Below are 17,309 nucleotides of genomic sequence, written 5' to 3' on the forward strand. Positions count from 1 at the left end.
TTGCTTTCCTTAACATTCACCCAAGTGATCCTTTTTACAAAGCTTTAAAAAATGTGTTTTGCATTTTCCAAATACATTTATGTTGTGCATGATAAATTCTTCAGTAACATTAGCTGCTGAAAGACTAAGGACTGCGTGCCTTCCCCACACCCGTATCAATACCATGATGCAGGATAACGTGCATAAAGGATAAGGTCTCTTTGCTCCCTTCCCAATGGCCTCCACACCACACAGCTTTTGCCAAGACTGCTTCCTACTCAGCTATAGTGATCAAGTGATGCTGCATTTAAAAGCTGAGCAATTTTGTGGGCAATGAAAAGCGAGTTGGGCAACTCTAAAGGGAGAGGCAGCAACCTCCCAAACTGGCCCCTTCATCACTGATATCACGCTGCCCTCTTGAGAGCATGGGCCCCCAACTCTTCTAAGCCACCTGCTGACTGCCTGGCTGACCTCAGTTCCACCCTGTTCTTATCTGGACCACAATTGTTCCCCTATGGAAATGGTGAGCACTCTCCTAAAAGCTCCTGAGCAGACTGGAAGGAGGAGCTATGGGAACTAAGAATGTGGGGAGCAGCACGGGCGAGGGGCTCCCGCCCCGGCCCTGCACTGTGGTCGGGCACTGGGCAGACAGAGCCCCTGCCCCGTGGTCGGGCACAGACAGAGCCAGGCTGGGTGGCCCATGAGGCCAGTGAGCAGCCTGAGTGACAGAGACATAAGCCAGCATCTCTCGGAGCATGGATGTGACTCCAGAGAAGGTGTCCTGGGACCACCCCTGACCTTCTGTTCCTCCTGGGTGGCCTGGAGAAAGGGCCATGCCCCAGAGCTCCTGGGTGTCCCGTGTGGCCCCAGCATCTCGCCCACAGGGCACCCCCTCAGGCCACATGCTAACAGGCAGGCATGTTCCGGCCAAGGACTTCCCTGACCTGGTGCTTGTGACGCAGAAGGGCCCCTGTTCAGCAGACCAGACGCTCTGCCTGCCCGCCCTCCTCTCCTCTCACGTGGGGATGAGGACGGCCCCTCCATCCTCTTCTTTCCGACAGGCAGCACTGAGAGTCTTTTCAGAGACGGAAACTCGCTGTCTCTGGGGTTCCACCTCCACTGCCTGCTCTGGTGAATCTTAACCCGAAGTTTCTTCAGATTCCGCCAGCCTTCCATGATCTGGTCCCATTCACACAAGGCAGCTGATCCAAACTCACATAAATCCTCTGGGAGGGAAAATACCTTCTTCATATGCCCAGAGTTCATCGCTTTGAAGTCAAATACAGTTAGAGAAACTTCCCAAAACCTATGTTATGTCTGAGGACTTCTCTGAAATGTAAATAAAACGAAGATGCATAAATGTAAAACAATTAATACTTGAGCCCATGGTCTCTGAAGATCCAAAAAATGCAGCTTGCACAGCTTTTCAAGGTAAGACAGAGAAGGGAAACACCATAGACCCCCACCTCTGCCCGCTGTCAAAAGGCGGGGTTCCAAGGGTGGAGAGCAAAACGGAGTGTGAGATTTACTTCCCCTGCCCCCATGCACAATTAAGGAATGATCTATTCTAATCACGCATCTCCTTCAAACAGGTGTCAAATGTCTCCGGAGACAGCTCAGGGAGCAGAGGCTGCACACGCCTCCCTGCAGGCAACGCTCCTCATTAGGCCGTTCCGGAGACGTGAGATGCAGCAGGTTTAATTCATACTCAACACCAGAATAAAATTTTATCGAACACATACATGTCCACCTGTCTCTTTACCTTCTTACGGCTGCTTCTGCACTCAAAGAGCAGTGTTGAGTAGTTGGGACAGAGACCATACGGCCTGCAAAGCCTGCAGTATTTACTACTTGGTCCTTTGCAGAAAGTTTGCCAGCCCTGCTCAACATGATTCTTCAGACACAACGAGCCTTTGGAATGCTCCCAGCTGTGGGCACCAAAACTCACCTACTGGGCATTATTCCTTTCCCCATACCTCGTGGTTGAACCTGTCCTCAAAAACACACAACACCCGAGCGAGATCTCTATGGAGCTTCTACCACGGTCCAGAAGGGCTAACACAACGTTACCAGCCCAGCGGAACTGTCTTAGGCACACTGAGTACCAAAATCAAAGTAAGGTGGGGTGTGCCTACATTCCTGCTGCTTTCTTTTCTAGAGGAGCAGGACCACTCTGCCACCAAAGAGGTCCACTCCAAGTCACCCGGCAGTCTCTGAACCCGTGCCCTTCCTCTATAGGGTGTATTAGAAAGAAGTGTCCAATGTCCAGCTTACATCTATGGGACGCACAAAGCAGATGAAACCACAGAAATACGAATTTTAAATCTAAAGTCTTAGAGGTGCCCCCACCGCAGCTGGCACATGCTTAACGCAGCCTCTTTGCCTTGTTCCTTTATCTAAAGCACAGCGCCCTCACATGGTGCTGAAGGGAAGGGCAGTCCTGCTGAAAACCTGGAGGACAGAAGTGAACTCTCACAGCTCAGAGCCATGTGTGAAAGGGCCCAGCACTCACTCCGGGAGGATTTTAAATCAGTGTTATCCAGATATCCACTCTCAGATCCTTCGCAGATAGCGCCTCGCTGGAAACTTTACACCAAGAAGTATAAACTCTGACCTCTACAGAAACTCACTAAACCGCAGCAAATGGGATTCAGATGTTTCCATGTTCAGTACAGTGATGTGACCTAGACTTTAAACACTTTGGCAAAAACAGGAAAAATGATGTGGGCCTTCCAGTCCCTCCCAGAACATGATACAGCCTTGACCCGAGTCCTTCAGTGATCTGAGCCTTTCTCACCCCTGCTTAAGCCTCCTCACCCACAGCTCAGACTCCCCGCTGCTGTTCCACACTAGCTCCTACCAGGCTCCTCCACAGTCCCTTTTCCTCATTTAACCAAAGATGTCAATTTCTCCAGTCCAGCAAATGGAGATCATATTCTTATCAGAACTCAAAAAATCCTACAAGGGGAACTGGTGACGGCCAAGTTTAGAATTACTACCTAAGGTCCCCTACACTGCCGGGAAGGGAGCAGTCTTACATAAAGACTCTGACCCTCAGGGTTTCTGACCTCTGTGGCAGATTTGTGTCAACTTGTTGCACGCTATGTGGGTAAGGGCGAGAGAATTCTAGATGGTGGAGTGAGAGAAGGTGGAAGTGGGGAAAGCAGTTTCCTGTGCCAGGAAAGGACAGACACAAAAGAGTATCAGAAACCACTTCCCCAGAAGATAGAGAAGTGTGCTCTGCGCCCATCCCAGGCTCTGCCGGGTGGGGGCAGCCCATCTGCCAGCCATCTGTGCTCCTTGGGGGCATGATGAGAAGCTGAGAAGTGTTGTTTGGGCACCAATGTAACCAAGTGAGCCAGTGTGAGCAAAGGCAGGGCAGAGGTGCCAAGGACTTCCTCCCTCCCTCCGAGCACTTCACAGGTGCGGAAACCGAAGCAGTGGTGGGTAAGGGCAGATTACTGCCACACCCAGAGAGCTTCCAGGGACAGAGACAGGGGCTTATAACCATGGTCAGCATTCCTCAGGCCTAGCTGAGGGTAGGTGCCAACAAATGCCTGCTTGCAGCATAAGGTAAAAATATTAGGGACACCTTCTCTTTCCTGGCTCCCATGTTTTAACTAAGAAGAGTAGGTTAGCGGCCTGTCTGGAGACCCCTCCAAATATCCTTTCCTGAGTAAAGACTCAAAATTACAGAAAGGAGGCCAATGCTTGACTCGATCCCCAATTCAAGAACAGACGAACATACAGATCGGTGTTCCCCGTGACACACATACAGCACACCTGTGCAGAAGCAAACTGGGCTCTCTCTACATCCCGGCCAGGTGCACGTCTCAGTCTAGGGGCCTGGCGGATTTCATCTGGGCATGGCCTATGCTCCCTAGGCAGGCTGCGGCTATCTCGCGGTGCACCCCCACGTCGGTGCTGGCCTGACTCACCTCTGAATTTGCAGAACTGACAGCGCTGGGTAATGAGATGACTCCCCTTTCTTGCCCTCTGCTCCTAGACCCTCTGGAAGGTTGGGGGTGCTCCCTCCTGCCAGCGGCAGAGCACATCGGAGGCCCCACCGCCATCCCAGCCCTCCCCGGAGACCTCCCTTCACCCCCACCCTTGGCGCCCGGACAGATCGCCAGGCAGACCCGGAGGTGGCAAGAGCTGTACCAGGCCGCCGGCGGCGCCGCAGGCGCTGAGCGAGACGAAGGATCCGGGGTGGCCGAGCACGCTGCCGGAGTAGAAGCACAGCTCGGCTGACCGTCCATGGCGCCCGCCTGCGCCGGCCTCCTCCACCTCGAAGCCGCCGGACAGGAAGCGCAGGTCGCGGCGCAGCTGCAGGTACAGGTCGCGCCCGAAGGCCGGCAGGTGCAACAGCAGGGCGCGCTCCCCCAGCCTGGCGCGCGGGGCTGCGGGGGGCGCGCGGGGCCGTCGGCGCCTGCGGGGCCCGGGGGCGCCGGGCAGGGGCGGCAGGTGCACTTCTTCCAGGCGCACCCGCCGCGGGAGCACCACCTCCACGTCGGCGGCCGCGTCGCCGACAGCTGCGGGGAGAGACGAGACGCGTCAGCGCGGCGGGGCCCGCCCTCCCGCCCGCCTGCCGCTCGCGGGGGCCAGCGCCGGGCATCCAGCGCCAGCGCGGTCCCGAGACGGCGCCCTCGTCCCGTCCCTCGCCCGGGCACCTCCGCGCCGGCCAGCGCCGCCGCCTGGGCCCCGCGCCACTCCGGACGCGGCCGCCCGGGCCCCTCCGGGGACGCGGCGCCCGGGGGAGCCGGACCCCCGGCGGCCGCCCGGAGCCGAATCCTCCGGCCGCGGCCCGCGCCCCCTCGACCCCGCGACTGTCAGCGACCGGCCGCCGCGACGCGGCGGCGCAAGCAGGCGGAGGCCGCCGGGGAGGGCAGGCGGAGGGTGGCCGCGGGAGGCGCGGGCGAAGGGGCGGCGGGAGCGGGGCGCTACCTGTGCCCGGGTCCAGTCCCCAGAGCAGCAGCAGCAGCAGGGGTAGGGCCAGGGGGGGCAGCAGGGCGCCGTCACACATGGTTCTCGGGAGCAGGCGCCCCCCGCGCGGCCGCTGCGGAGCAGGAGCGCGCGAGGCGGCGGCGCCAGCCGGAGTGAGGCTCCCCAGCCTTCGGAAAAAGTAATTAGCGCTGCGGACAAACCCAACGTGGTAAATCGCAAGCCCCGCCTCCTTCTCGGGAGGCGGGCAACGATTGGACTCCCGCTTTCTCCCGCCCCGCCTTCCCCTCGCCGATTGGCTGGGACGGACCTGACCCAGAGTGCGTAGTTAGGTTGTAAGCACTTTCTTACACGTGGTTTCTGGGCAGTTGCGGGAATGGGGCACCAGGTGGCGCAAGGGAGCCGCGTGAAGCCGCGCGATCCTGGACCACTCGGGGAGACTCCTGACTGATGTTCAGTTTGTCCCCATATTTGGAACTCCATTTCCCTGGAAGACAGGCCAGAAATTGTCTAGCGTTAAGGGACTTCACCCATAAAGGCATATTATGTCTATATCTAAAGTAAAATGAGTTTTGGTTGTTTGTGGGAGAGCATTTTCGTGCACAAGGTGTGCAACTTTGCACCTTGGAAGAAAAGCTATGACAAACCTATGGTTTTTCCAGTAGTCATGTACGAATGTGAGAGTTGGGCCATAAAGCAGGCTGAAGGCCAAAGAATTGATGCTTTCGGAACTGGAAAAGACGCTTAGAGTCCCTTAGATTGCGAGGGGATTCAACCAGTCCATCCTAAAGGAAATTAGTCCCGAATATTCATCGGAAGGACTGATGCTGAAGCTGAAGCTCCAATACTTTGGCCACCTGATGCGAAGAACTGACTTATTTGAAAAGACCCTGATGCTGGGAAAGATTGAAGGTGGGAGGAAAAGGGGACGACAGAGGATGAAATGGTTGGATGACATCATTGACTCCATGCACATGAGTTTGAGCAAGGTCTGGGAGATATTGAAGGACTGGAAAGCCTGGCGTCCTGCAGTTCATGGGGTCGCAAAGAGCTAGACACAACTGAACGACTGAACAACTAGTTACATTCAAGGCAGTGATGTTTATGCAAAATCTTCACACCCCCTGTTGTCTCTATCTTCACAGAAGTCAGTGGAACTGGAAAGATCACACCCTCTGACAGGCTGAGAAACGGAGGGAGAGAGAGCTTAAGGAGCTTACTAACTCACCCAGTGAGTTCCTGTCAGAGCAAGAGCTGGAACTGTGGTCCTGACTTCCAGCCCAGTGCTGCTCACTACAAACAAGAGCCCCCCCCCCCCCCCCCCCCCGCAACTCAAGCAGTAAGGAATATTATCCGGTTTTACAGATTAGGAAACAGGCATACAGTGGCAAAGCCTGGACTTGGACCCAGGTCTTCCAGCAACAGAATGACTCCATTCTTTTCCTCAGAGTATAACTGAGGTCTTCAGGAAAGTTGACTCCTTTAGTTTCCTGAGGAGCATCTTGTAGAAACAAAAACGGAATGAATTGATATGCAGCCATTCTCAGCTCTCTCTCCTTCTTTCCCCGTCCTACCCATTTTTGTTTTCTCAAAGCAGAGGGGCTACAGCACTTCTCCTGTACTCTGCTGAGGGCCTCTCAGAATCTAAAACGTATCACAGGGATTACATGTCATCAGAAGGAATCCAGAGGTGAACACTATCCAGCTTTCGTGCCAGTTAACCCTAGGAGGGGACTGTGTCACTGACTCTTAATAAAGCCCAGCACTCTCACTACTGCTAATTCATCGTTTTGTGTTTCCCCCGGGCGTGGCTGGTGGAATCCTCTCCTGCTTTGTCTGCCCCACCCTCCACTGCTCCAGGGGCTGCCACTCATTGCTGGGCACCTGAAGCTTCTGAAAGTCTCCACACACTTCCTTTTTCTCTCCTCTGATAGCAGCCTCAGCCAAACGAAAGTTCAGCATCATCTTCTGGTGGAACAAGATATCCTGGTGAGCTTTTTGGTGCAGTTTTCTTGGCCAAAGTCCTGCCATTGAAATCCAGGGAGTAGCAGCCCCACTGCCTTTCAGGAATAGTCCTGCTGTTGGAACCCACCTGAGTTTGCCATTGTTAACCTATCAGATAGTCAGCAGTCTCCAGTCCTTTTGGCACCAGGGATCGGTTTCATGGAAGATAATTTTTCCAACAGGCGGGATGTAGGGAGGGCAGAGAGCAGATGGTTGGGGGATGATTCTCATAAGGAGCATGCAACCTGGGTCCCTGGATGTGCAGTTCACAGGAGGGCTTGTGTTCCTACAAATGCCACCACTGATCTGACAGGAGATAAGAGTTCAGCTGGTAATGCGAGTGATGGGGAGTGGTTGTCAACACAGATTCCCTCACTTGCCTCACCTGCCTGCCCGACACTCACCTCCTGCTCTGCGGCCCAGTTCCTACCAGGTGGGGGGCCCCGAGATAGGTGACCCTCAAACGCATTAGTCTATAGGGATGTGGAACCTGAAGCAACAGCAAGATGACATTTCATCTTCCAGCCTGTCTGAAACATAAGAGCTTGGAAATATCTTTATTTCCCTTGGTAACAGGATTGGAGAGGACACTCTCCTGCCCATGGATAGGGGTGTACACTGGTGCAGCCAATTTGAAGAAAAAATAGACAAACTGTAGTCAAATTTAACATGTACACACCCTACAACTCTGCTATCTGTTCTGGTTAACTACAACAGACAAACTGATAATGTGTAAAAGAATGCTCATCAGACCATGTAACTAACAGCAAAAAATTTTGCAAAAATCTGAAGGTTAATCATTAGATAAATGGCGACTAGAGCCTAGAAATAAACCTGTGCATATATAATCAACTAATATTTTACAAAAGAGCCAAGAATACTCAAGGAGAAAAGATAGTTTCTTTAATATATGGTGGTGGGAAAACTAGAAATCAGTTTGCAAGAAAAATGAACTTGGACCCTGTCTGACCCCATCACAAAAAACAACTTGAAATAAATGTAAAATTTGAAATGGTAAAACTTGTAGAAGAAAACAGAGGAGAAAAACTCCTTGACATTGGTCTTGGTAACAATTTCTTAAACGACAGTTAAATTGCAAGAAACAAAACAAAAATCAACAAATGGCACTGAATCAAATCTCAAAGTTTCTGCAAAGCAAAGGAAACCATCAACAGAATGAAAAGGCTACTTACAGAATGGGAGAAAGTATTTACAGACCATACATCTGATAAGGGTTTATTATCCAAAATATATGGGATATTTATGCAACTCACTAGAAAAAATAGCCATCCAGTAGAAAAATGGAAAAAGAACCTGAAGAGTTTTCTAAAGAAAATGCCGTACAAATGGCCAACAAGTACATGAAAAATTGTTTCAGGCTAAGGGATTGGGGGCAGGAGGAGAAGGGGACGACAGAGGATGAGATGGCTGGATGGCATCACTGACTCGATGGACGTGAGTCTGAGTGATCTCCGGGATGGAGTGACTGAACTGAACTGAACCATCACGGAAATGTAAATCAAAACCACAATGAGATATCACCTCATATCTTTTAGGACCAGTCAGTTCAATTCAGTCCCTCAGTCATGTCCAACTCTGTGACCCCATGAACCGCAGCACGCCAGGCTTCCTTGTCCATCACCAACTTCTGGAGCTCACCGAAACTCATATCCACTGAGTTGGTGATGCCATCCAACCCTCTCATCCTCTGTTGTCCCCTTCTTCTCCTGCCTTCAATATTTCCCAGCATCAGGGTCTTCTCAAATGAGTCAGCTCTTCACATCAGGTGGCCAAGGTATTGGCATTTCAGCTTCAACATCAGTCCTTCCAATGAACACCCAGGACTGATCTCTTTAGGATGAACTGGCTGGATCTCCTTGTAGTCCAAGGGACTCTCAAGAGTCTTCTCCAACACCACAGTTCAAAAGCATCAATTCTTCGGTGCTCAGCTTTCTTCATAGTCCAACTCTCACATCCATACATGACCACTGGAAAAACCATAGCCTTGACTAGACGGACCTTTGTTGACAAAGTAATGTCTCTCCTTTTTAATATGCTGTCTAGGTTGGTCATAACCTTCCTTCCAAGGAGTAAGAGTCTTTTAAGCTCATGGCTGCAATCACCATCTGCAGTGATTTTGGAGCCCAAAAATATAAAGTCAGCCACTGTTACCCATCTAATTGCCATGAAGTGATTGGACCAGATGCTATGATCTTAGTTTTCTGAATGTTGAGCTTTAAGCCAACTTTTTCACTCTCTTCTTCACTTTCATCAAGAGGCTCTTTAGTTCCTCTTCACTTTCTGCCATAAGGGTGGTGTCATCTGCATATCTGAGCTTATTGATATTTCTCCCGACAATCTTGATTCCAGCTTGTGCTTCTTCCAGCCCAGTGTTTCTCATGATGTACTCTGCATAGGAGTTCAATAAGCAGGGTGACAATATGCAGCCTTGATGTACTCCTTTTCCTATTTGGAACCAGTCTGTTGTTCCTTGTCCAGGTCTAACTGTTGCTTCCTGACCTGCATACAGGTTTCTCAAGAGGCAGGTCAGGTGGTCTGGGATTCCCATCTCTTTCACAATTTTCCATAATTTATTGTGATCCACACAGTCAAAGGCTTTGGTATAGTCAATAAAGCAGAAATAGATGTTTTTCTGGAACTCTCTTGCTTTTTCAATGATCCAGCAGATGTTGGCAATTTGATCTCTGGTTCCTCTGCCTTTCCTAAAACCAGCCTGAACATCTGGAAGTTCACGATTCACGTATTGAGGAAGCCTGGCTTGGAGAATTTTGAGCATTACTTTACTAGTGTGTGAGATGAGTGCAATTGTGTGGTAGTTTGACCATTCTTTGGCATTGCCTTTCTTTGGGATTAGAATGAAAACTGACCTTTTCCAGTCCTGTGGCCACTGCTGAGTTTTCCAAATTTGCTGGCATATTGAGTGCAGCAAGAGCTCCACTAGAATTCTATCACCTCCACTAGCTTTGTTCATAGTGATGCTTCCTAAGGCCCACTTGACTTCACATTCCAGGATGTCTGGCTCTAGGTGAGTGATCACATCATCGTGATTATCTGGGTCATGAAGATCTTTTTTGTACAGTTCTTCTGTGTATTCTTGCCACCTCTTCTTAATATTTTCTGCTTCTGTTAGGTCCATACCATTTCTGTCCTTTATCGAGCCCATCTTTGCATGAAATGTTCCCTTAGTATCTCTAATTTTCTTGAAAAGATCTCTGCTGCTAAGTCACTTCAGTCGTGTCCAACTCTGTGCGACTCCAGAGATGGCAGCCCACCAGGATCCCCCATCCCTGGGATTCTCCAGCCAAGCACACTGGAGTAGGTTGCCATTTCCTTCTCCAATGCATGAAAGTGAAAAGTGAAAGTGAAGTCACTCAGTCGTGTCCGACCCTCAGCGACCCCATGGACTGCAGCCTACCAGGCTTCTCCGTCCATGGGATTTTCCAGACAAGAGTACTGGAGTGGGATGCCATAGATCTCTAATCTTTCCCATTCTGTTGTTTTCCTCTATTTCTTTGCATTGATCTCTGAGGAAGGTTTTCTTATCTCTCCTTGCTATTCTTTGGAACTCAAAGAATAGCATTCTTTGCATTCAAATGGACTTATCTTTCCTTTTCTCCTTTGCTTTCTGTTTCTCTTCTTTTCACAGTTATTTGTAAGGCCTCCTCAGACAGCCATTTTGCCTTTTTGCCTTTCTTTTTCTTGGGAATGGTCTTGATCCCTGTCTCCTGTACAATGTCACGAACCTCCATCCATAGTTCATCAGGCACTCTGTCTATCAGATCTAGGCCCTTAAATCTATTTCTCACTTCCACTGTATAATCATAAGGGATTTGATTTAGGTCATACCTGAATGGCCTAGTGGTTTTCCCTACTTTCTTCAATTTAAGTCTGATTTTGGCAATAAGGAGTTCATGATCTGAGCCACAGTCAGCTCCTGGTCTTGTTTTTGCTGACTGTATAGAGCTTCTCCATCTTTGGCTGCAAAGAATATAATCAATCTGGTTTCGGTGTTGACCATCTGGTGATGTCCATGTGTAGAGTCTTCTCTTGTGTTGTTGGAAGAGGGTGTTTGTTATGACCAGTGCATTCTCTTGGCAAAACTCTATTAGCCTTTGCCCTGCTTCATTCCATACTCCAAGGCCAAATTTGCCTGTTACTCCAGGTGTATCTTGACTTCCTACTTTTGCATTCCAGTCCTCTATAATGAAAAGGACATCTTTTTTGGGTGTTAGTTCTAAAAAGTCTTGTAGGTCTTCATAGAACTGTTCAACTTCAGCTTCTTCAGCATTACTCACTGGGGGCATAGACTTGGGTTACCGTGATATTGAATGGTTTGCCTTGGAAATGAACAGAGATCATTCTGTCATTTTTGAGATTGCATCCAAGTACTGCATTTAAGACTCTTTTGTTGACTATTATGGCTACTCCATTTATTCTAACGCATTTTTGCCCACAGTAGTAGATATAATGGTCATCTTTTAGGATGTCTATTATCAAAAAAACAAGAGACAACAAATGTTGGCAAGGATGTGATAAAAGGAACTCGTGCTCTGTTTGAGGGAATCTAAATTGGTACAGCCATTGTGGAAAACAGGACAGAGAAAAATCTTAATGGTACTACCACATGATCCAGCAATTCCACTTCCGGGTATATATCTGAAGGAAGACATTAAATGAAATAAGTCAGTCACAAAAAGACAAATACTGTATGAGTCTGCTTATATGAGGATATTAGGTGCCTAGAGTAGTCACATTTACAGAAACAGAAGGAAGTCTAGTGGTTACTAGGGGCTGGGGGGAGGGGAATGGAGTGTCAGTGTTCAATGGAACAAAGTTTTGGTCTGAGAAGATGAAAAAGCTCTCAAGATGGATGGTGGCAATGGCTGCACAACAATGTGAGTGTAACCTAATACCATTGCACTGTACACTTTAAATGACTTCAATGGTAAATTTTATGTTAGGTATACTTTCCCAAAATTAAAAAAAAAAAAAATTTGCTTGAAAAAGGAAATCACTACTATTTGCTATGATCCTGTTTCATCTTAACACACAAATTTCCTGGTCTTAATTTTGTGGAAGAGCGGTGCTTAATCTCATTTCACACATGGAAGAGGGCTGGGAGAGATTAAAAGCAAGGCAAACAAGCAGATAAAAGGCCTATAGATGGAAGTAGCAGTTTAAATCTGATGTAAGGGAAGCCCTCTTTTTTGTCTGAGGGTCAAAGCTGTCTATTGCACTCACAAATGAGAAAGATCCTGAGTGTTTCAGCTTGTCTGGTGCTTTTTGTGAACTGCTCCATTCTCGTGTCAGATCACGTTTTCTGATCATGTTGTCTGGAACTGACTCCCCAGCAGGCCAGTTATGTTGATTCTCATGGCTTCTTGGATGTTTGCATGCTGGTGACCATCATCATGACCACTACTGTTGTTACTGAAAGCAAGACAGTCCCCAAAGCAGCACAGACTCTGCCAAGAGATGCCATGTTCAAATGTCAAACTTAGAAACAGAGGGTCAGGGACTTCTTTGGTGGTCTGATGGCTAAGATTCCCAGCTCCCAGTGCTGGGGGCCTGGGTTTGATCCCTGGTCAGGGAACTAGATCTCACATCCTGCAACTAAAGATCCTGCATGCTGTGACCAAAAGACCCTGCACACCACAACCAAGACCTGGCACAGCCAAATCAATAAATTATTTTTAAAGAAAAGAAAGAAATGAGGGCCAAAGACACAGACTGTGCAGGCTCTTCAGCCGAACATGACCCTCCCTTAATTCCCCCCACTGCGAGCTTTCTTGAGCTGATGATTGATGGGTCCAGGTGCCAAGATTCACGTGCAAACTTGATCTGTATGCAGGGGGAAGAAGACCCTGTGCTCCAGATATCACTAGGCATTGGTAGGGTGCTGAGGAGAGAGGGGTACTCCACATGACAACCTCCTCTTTGAGACTAAATTCACTTGGATTTTGAGGCAAACTCTCCTGGGGGCTCAGAGGGTACAGCATCTGCTTGCAATATGGGGAAACCCAGGTTCGATCCCTGGGTCAGTAAGATCCCGTGGGGAAGGAAATGGCAACACATTCCAGTACTCTTGCCTGAAAAATCTCATGGACAGGGGAGCCTGGCAGGCTACAGTCCGTGGGGTCCCAATGAGCTACTTCACTTTCACTTTTTCACTTTCCTTCCTGGGAGCCAGTCAGATGCCACATCCTCTCCAGCAGGGGGCATCCAGCGTCAGTTCTGTCTTCCCACACCACATTTGGTGTGAAACGCAGGCCCCAGCTCTGTTTGTTCCAAAGTCCTGCTTTTTCAGACTTATATTTTGCCCTTTCCTTGTTGACCTTGGATCCTCCCCCAAATTCAGCTACTTGGCTGTCAGCCTGGTCCCCAGGTGAATATGACCAACCTCTCCCTGTGGGTTTCCAGGCCCTTTCCTGGTTTCAGAGCTATGGCGGTGTCAGCTTATTTTGAAAGATACCCTGGCCGCATGAAGCCATCCCTGCCTGACTCAGGCCCCTGTTCTGTTATGGCTGAAAAATTCTAAGTTATCACTCCTCTAACCAACTATCTTTCAGTATAGCTGTTACTTGTTCAATCAGGGTTGTGTACTAAGGTATTTCTAGCCCTACCCTTTCCCAATATCCTGCCTCTTCTGCTCCCCTAGAGTGTGCTCCTGAGGTCTCAGCCTGCCTTAGAGTGAGTGTCTGTGGCCTTCAAGTGTCCTCATTGTTGAAAAGACAACTCCATCCTTATGTCCTGCTGAAGGTCACCAGAGGCATCATCTAACCAGGAGGCAAGCCTTGCAGCCCACATGTCTGAATGAACAGGATAAGGGTCTTCAGTGCCAGACTTGAGCTCACAGCTTCATCCCAACCAACTCCCCTTGATGAGGATGATTGAGAAAAGCAACATACTTTTCATTGTTTTGAAAAACACCTTTCCCTTTTCCCATGTCTCTCTCTTCTTTTAGCTTTTCCTCTCGAGATTCCCTTCTTTCTCTCCTAGTCCTTTCTTTGCTCAAAGAAGTCACCTTCTCTGGTATACTAGGCTGAAACATAATGCAAGTAAAGACTGAAAAGTGGGATAGACACAAATTTATATTTGATTTTAGCTATGGTTTTTCCAGTGGTCATGTATGGATGTGAGAGTTGGACTGTGAAGAAAGCTGAACACCGAAGAATTGATGTTTTGAACTGTGGTGTTGGAGAAGACTCTTGAGAGTCCCTTGGACTGCAAGGACATCCAACCAGTTCATTCTAAAGGAGATCAGTCCTGGATGTTCTTTGGAAGCAATGATGCTAAAGCTGAAACTCCAGTACTTTGGCCACCTCATGCAGAGAGTTGACTCATTGTAAAAGACTATGATGCTGGAAGGGATTGTGGGCAGGAGGAGAAGGGGATGACAGAGGATGAGATGGCTGGATGGCATCACTGACTCGATGGACGTGAGCTTAAGTGAACTCTGGGAGTTGGTGATGGACCGGGAGGCCTGGCGTGCTGCAATTCATGGGGTCGCAAAGAGTCAGACACGACTGAGTGACTGGACTGAACTGAACTGAATGGCTGAAATTGGAACGATGATAGACTATTCAATATGAGATTGGATGATTATAAACTTGGACAAAACTTACGTTAGATTATATAATGCTTTTAAAATATATCTGCTCATTATAACCCCCTACCCTTCAACAGGTGGAATCTAACTCTTCTGCTTTGAAAGTGTGAAGGAAGGGTAGAGAAACACTGACTTGCTTTTAATGCATAGAATGTGTTAGGAATGCTTTTTTGTGATTTCTGGGGGTAGGTCATAAAGAGAATAGAACTTGGCCTGTTCTTCTCTAAGATTACTTACTTTGGTGGAAACCATTGGCATGAAGACACTCAACAAGCCCTGTGGAAATGCCCATGGAAAGGGAACCAGTATGATAGAATTAACAACTAGCCATGTGATGGAGGCACTTTGGAAACAGATCTTCCAGACCCCGTCAAGCTTTCAGATGATTTTAGTTCTCAGCATTAAGATTCTATCCAGAATATTGTGAGCAGAAATAAGCCACACTCACTGTACCCTGAGTGAATTCATGACCCACAAAAACCAAGAGAAAATAAATTACATTAGTTTTTTAAGGCAGTATTTTGGAGAGGGGGGGGATATAACTTGTTGTGCAGTAATAGCTAACTAATACAGATGCAGAGCATATGCTAAAATTAATTCCAAGATAGATTAAAGATTTATATGAAAACATTCATAAGTATAGGAAGTGGCCATCAGGAGTTTAGGGTACCTAGAAGCAAAATGCAGAGTAAGCAAGTTGACTACATTCACAAGAGCAGTCAGATGGTTGGTCCCTGTGCATGGCTTCTACACCAAGACTTAACTCAGATCCAGGGATGAAACTGACCAGCTTGTCTTGAAAGAAACGAGTGTGGATGCTTGTATCTGTGAGCACATGTGTTTGGCACCGTCAGAGAAAAACCAGTACCCAAGGTAGGCAGAAATACTTTTTAAAACATGTCATACAAGACGATTGGTTCAAGACGACAGAGAGAAGGACGTGCACTCATCTTCTCCTACCAGAGCACCAAAATCACAATTAGGTGCTGAACAACCATCAACAGGAAGACACGGGACCCACCAAAAAATAGATACCCCACATCCAGGGACAAAGAAAAAGCCACAATGAAACAGTAGGAGGGGCACAATCACGATAAAATCAAATCCTATACTCGCAGGGTGGGTCACCCACAAACTGGAGAACAATAATACCAAAGAGGTTGTCACACTATTGTGAAGATTCTAGGCCCCATATCAGGCTCCCCAGCCTGGGGGAAGGGCCTGGGAATCCCCAGGAAACCTGATTTTGAAGTCCAGTGGGATTTGATTACAGGAACTCTACAGATTGGGATGTTAGTTCTAAAAAGTCTTGTAGGTCTTCATAGAACTGTTCAACTTCAGCTTCTTCAGTGTTACTGGTTGGGACATAGACTTGGATTACTGTAATATTGAATGGTTTGCCTTGGAAATGAACAGAGATCATTCTGTCGTTTTTGAGATTGCATCCTAGTACTGCATTTTGGACTCTTTTGTTGACCATTATGGCTACTCCATTTCTTCTAAGGGATTCCTGCCGGCAGTAGTAGATATAATGGTCATCGGAGTTAAATTCACCCATTCCAGTCCATTTCAGTTCGCTGATTCCTAGAATGTTGACGTTCACTCTTGCCATCTCCTGTTTGACCACTTCTGATTTGCAAGGAAGTGAAACTTTCCAGAGTTCCCAACTTTCCACCAACTGCCGGTGTTCACTCAGACTCACGTCCATCGAGTCAGTGATGCCATCCAGCCATCTCATCCTCTGTCGTCCTCTTCTCCTCCTGCCCCCAATCCCTCCCAGCATCAGAGTCTTTTCCAATGAGTCAACTCTCCTCATGAGGTGGCCAAAGTACTGGAGTTTCAGCTTTAGTATCATTCCTTCCAAAGAAATCCCAGGAGTGATCTCCTTCAGAATGGACTGGTTGGATCTCCTTGCAGTCCAAGGGACTCTCAAGAGTCTTCTCCAACACCACAGTTCAAAAGCATCAATTCTTCGGAGTAGCCACCATGGTCAACAAAAGAGTCCGAAATGTAGTACTTGGATGCAATCTCAAAGACGACAGAATGATCTCTGTTCGTTTCCAAGGCAAACCATTCAATATCACAGTAATCCAAGTCTATGCCCCAACCAGTAACGCTGAAGAAGCTGAAGTTGAACGGTTCTCTGAAGACCTACAAGACCTTTTAGAACTAACACCCAAAAAAAGATGTCCTTTTCATTATAGGGGACTGGAATGCAAAAATAGGAAGTCAAGAAACACCTGGAGTAACAGGAAAATTTGGCCTTGGAATACGGAATGAAGCAGGGCAAAGACTAATAGAGTTTTGCCAAGAAAATTCACTGGTCATAGCAAACACCCTCTTCCAACAACACAAGATAAAACTGTACACATGGACACCACCAGATGGTCAACAATGAAATGAGATTGATTATATTCTTTGCAGCCAAAGATGGAGAAGCTCTATACAGTCAACAAAAACAAGACCAGGAGCTGACTGTGGCTCAGAACATGAACTTGTTGTTGCCAAATTCAGACTTAAATTGAAGAAAGTAGGGAAAACCACTAGACTATTCAGGTATGACCTAAATCAAATCCCTTATGATTATACAGTGGAAGTGAGAAATAGATTTAAGGGGCTAGATCTGATAGATAGAGTGCCTAAAGAACTACGGACGGAGGTTCATGACATTGTACAGGAGACAGGGATAAAGACCATCCCCATGGAAAAGAAATGCAAAAAAGCAAAATGGGTGTCTGGGGAGGCCTTACATATA

General features: G+C 48.1%; 1 protein-coding gene across 6 annotated transcripts in view; it reads right to left on the reverse strand.

Annotated features, from left to right (window-relative positions):
• The window catches only part of ADAMTS17 (ADAM metallopeptidase with thrombospondin type 1 motif 17), a 406,696-nt gene extending 401,597 nt beyond the window's left edge, over positions 1 to 5,099 (reverse strand). For all 6 annotated transcript variants that reach the window (XM_086364865.1, XM_086364868.1, XM_086364864.1 and 3 more), the window contains exons 1-2: positions 4,924 to 5,099; positions 4,141 to 4,511 (exon numbers count right to left, since the gene is read on the reverse strand). In XM_086364865.1, the coding sequence (XP_086220991.1) occupies positions 4,141 to 4,511; positions 4,924 to 5,002 (450 nt within the window). In that variant the 5' untranslated portion in view covers positions 5,003 to 5,099. The remainder of the gene's footprint in view (positions 1 to 4,140; positions 4,512 to 4,923) is intronic.
• Positions 5,100 to 17,309: the final 12,210 nt, after the last annotated feature.

The sequence above is a fragment of the Bos grunniens genome, chromosome 21 (assembly GCF_055505025.1).
Source record: "Bos grunniens cultivar Pamir isolate PY7600 chromosome 21, Bosgru_T2T1.0, whole genome shotgun sequence".
NCBI classification, from domain to species: domain Eukaryota; kingdom Metazoa; phylum Chordata; class Mammalia; order Artiodactyla; family Bovidae; genus Bos; species Bos grunniens.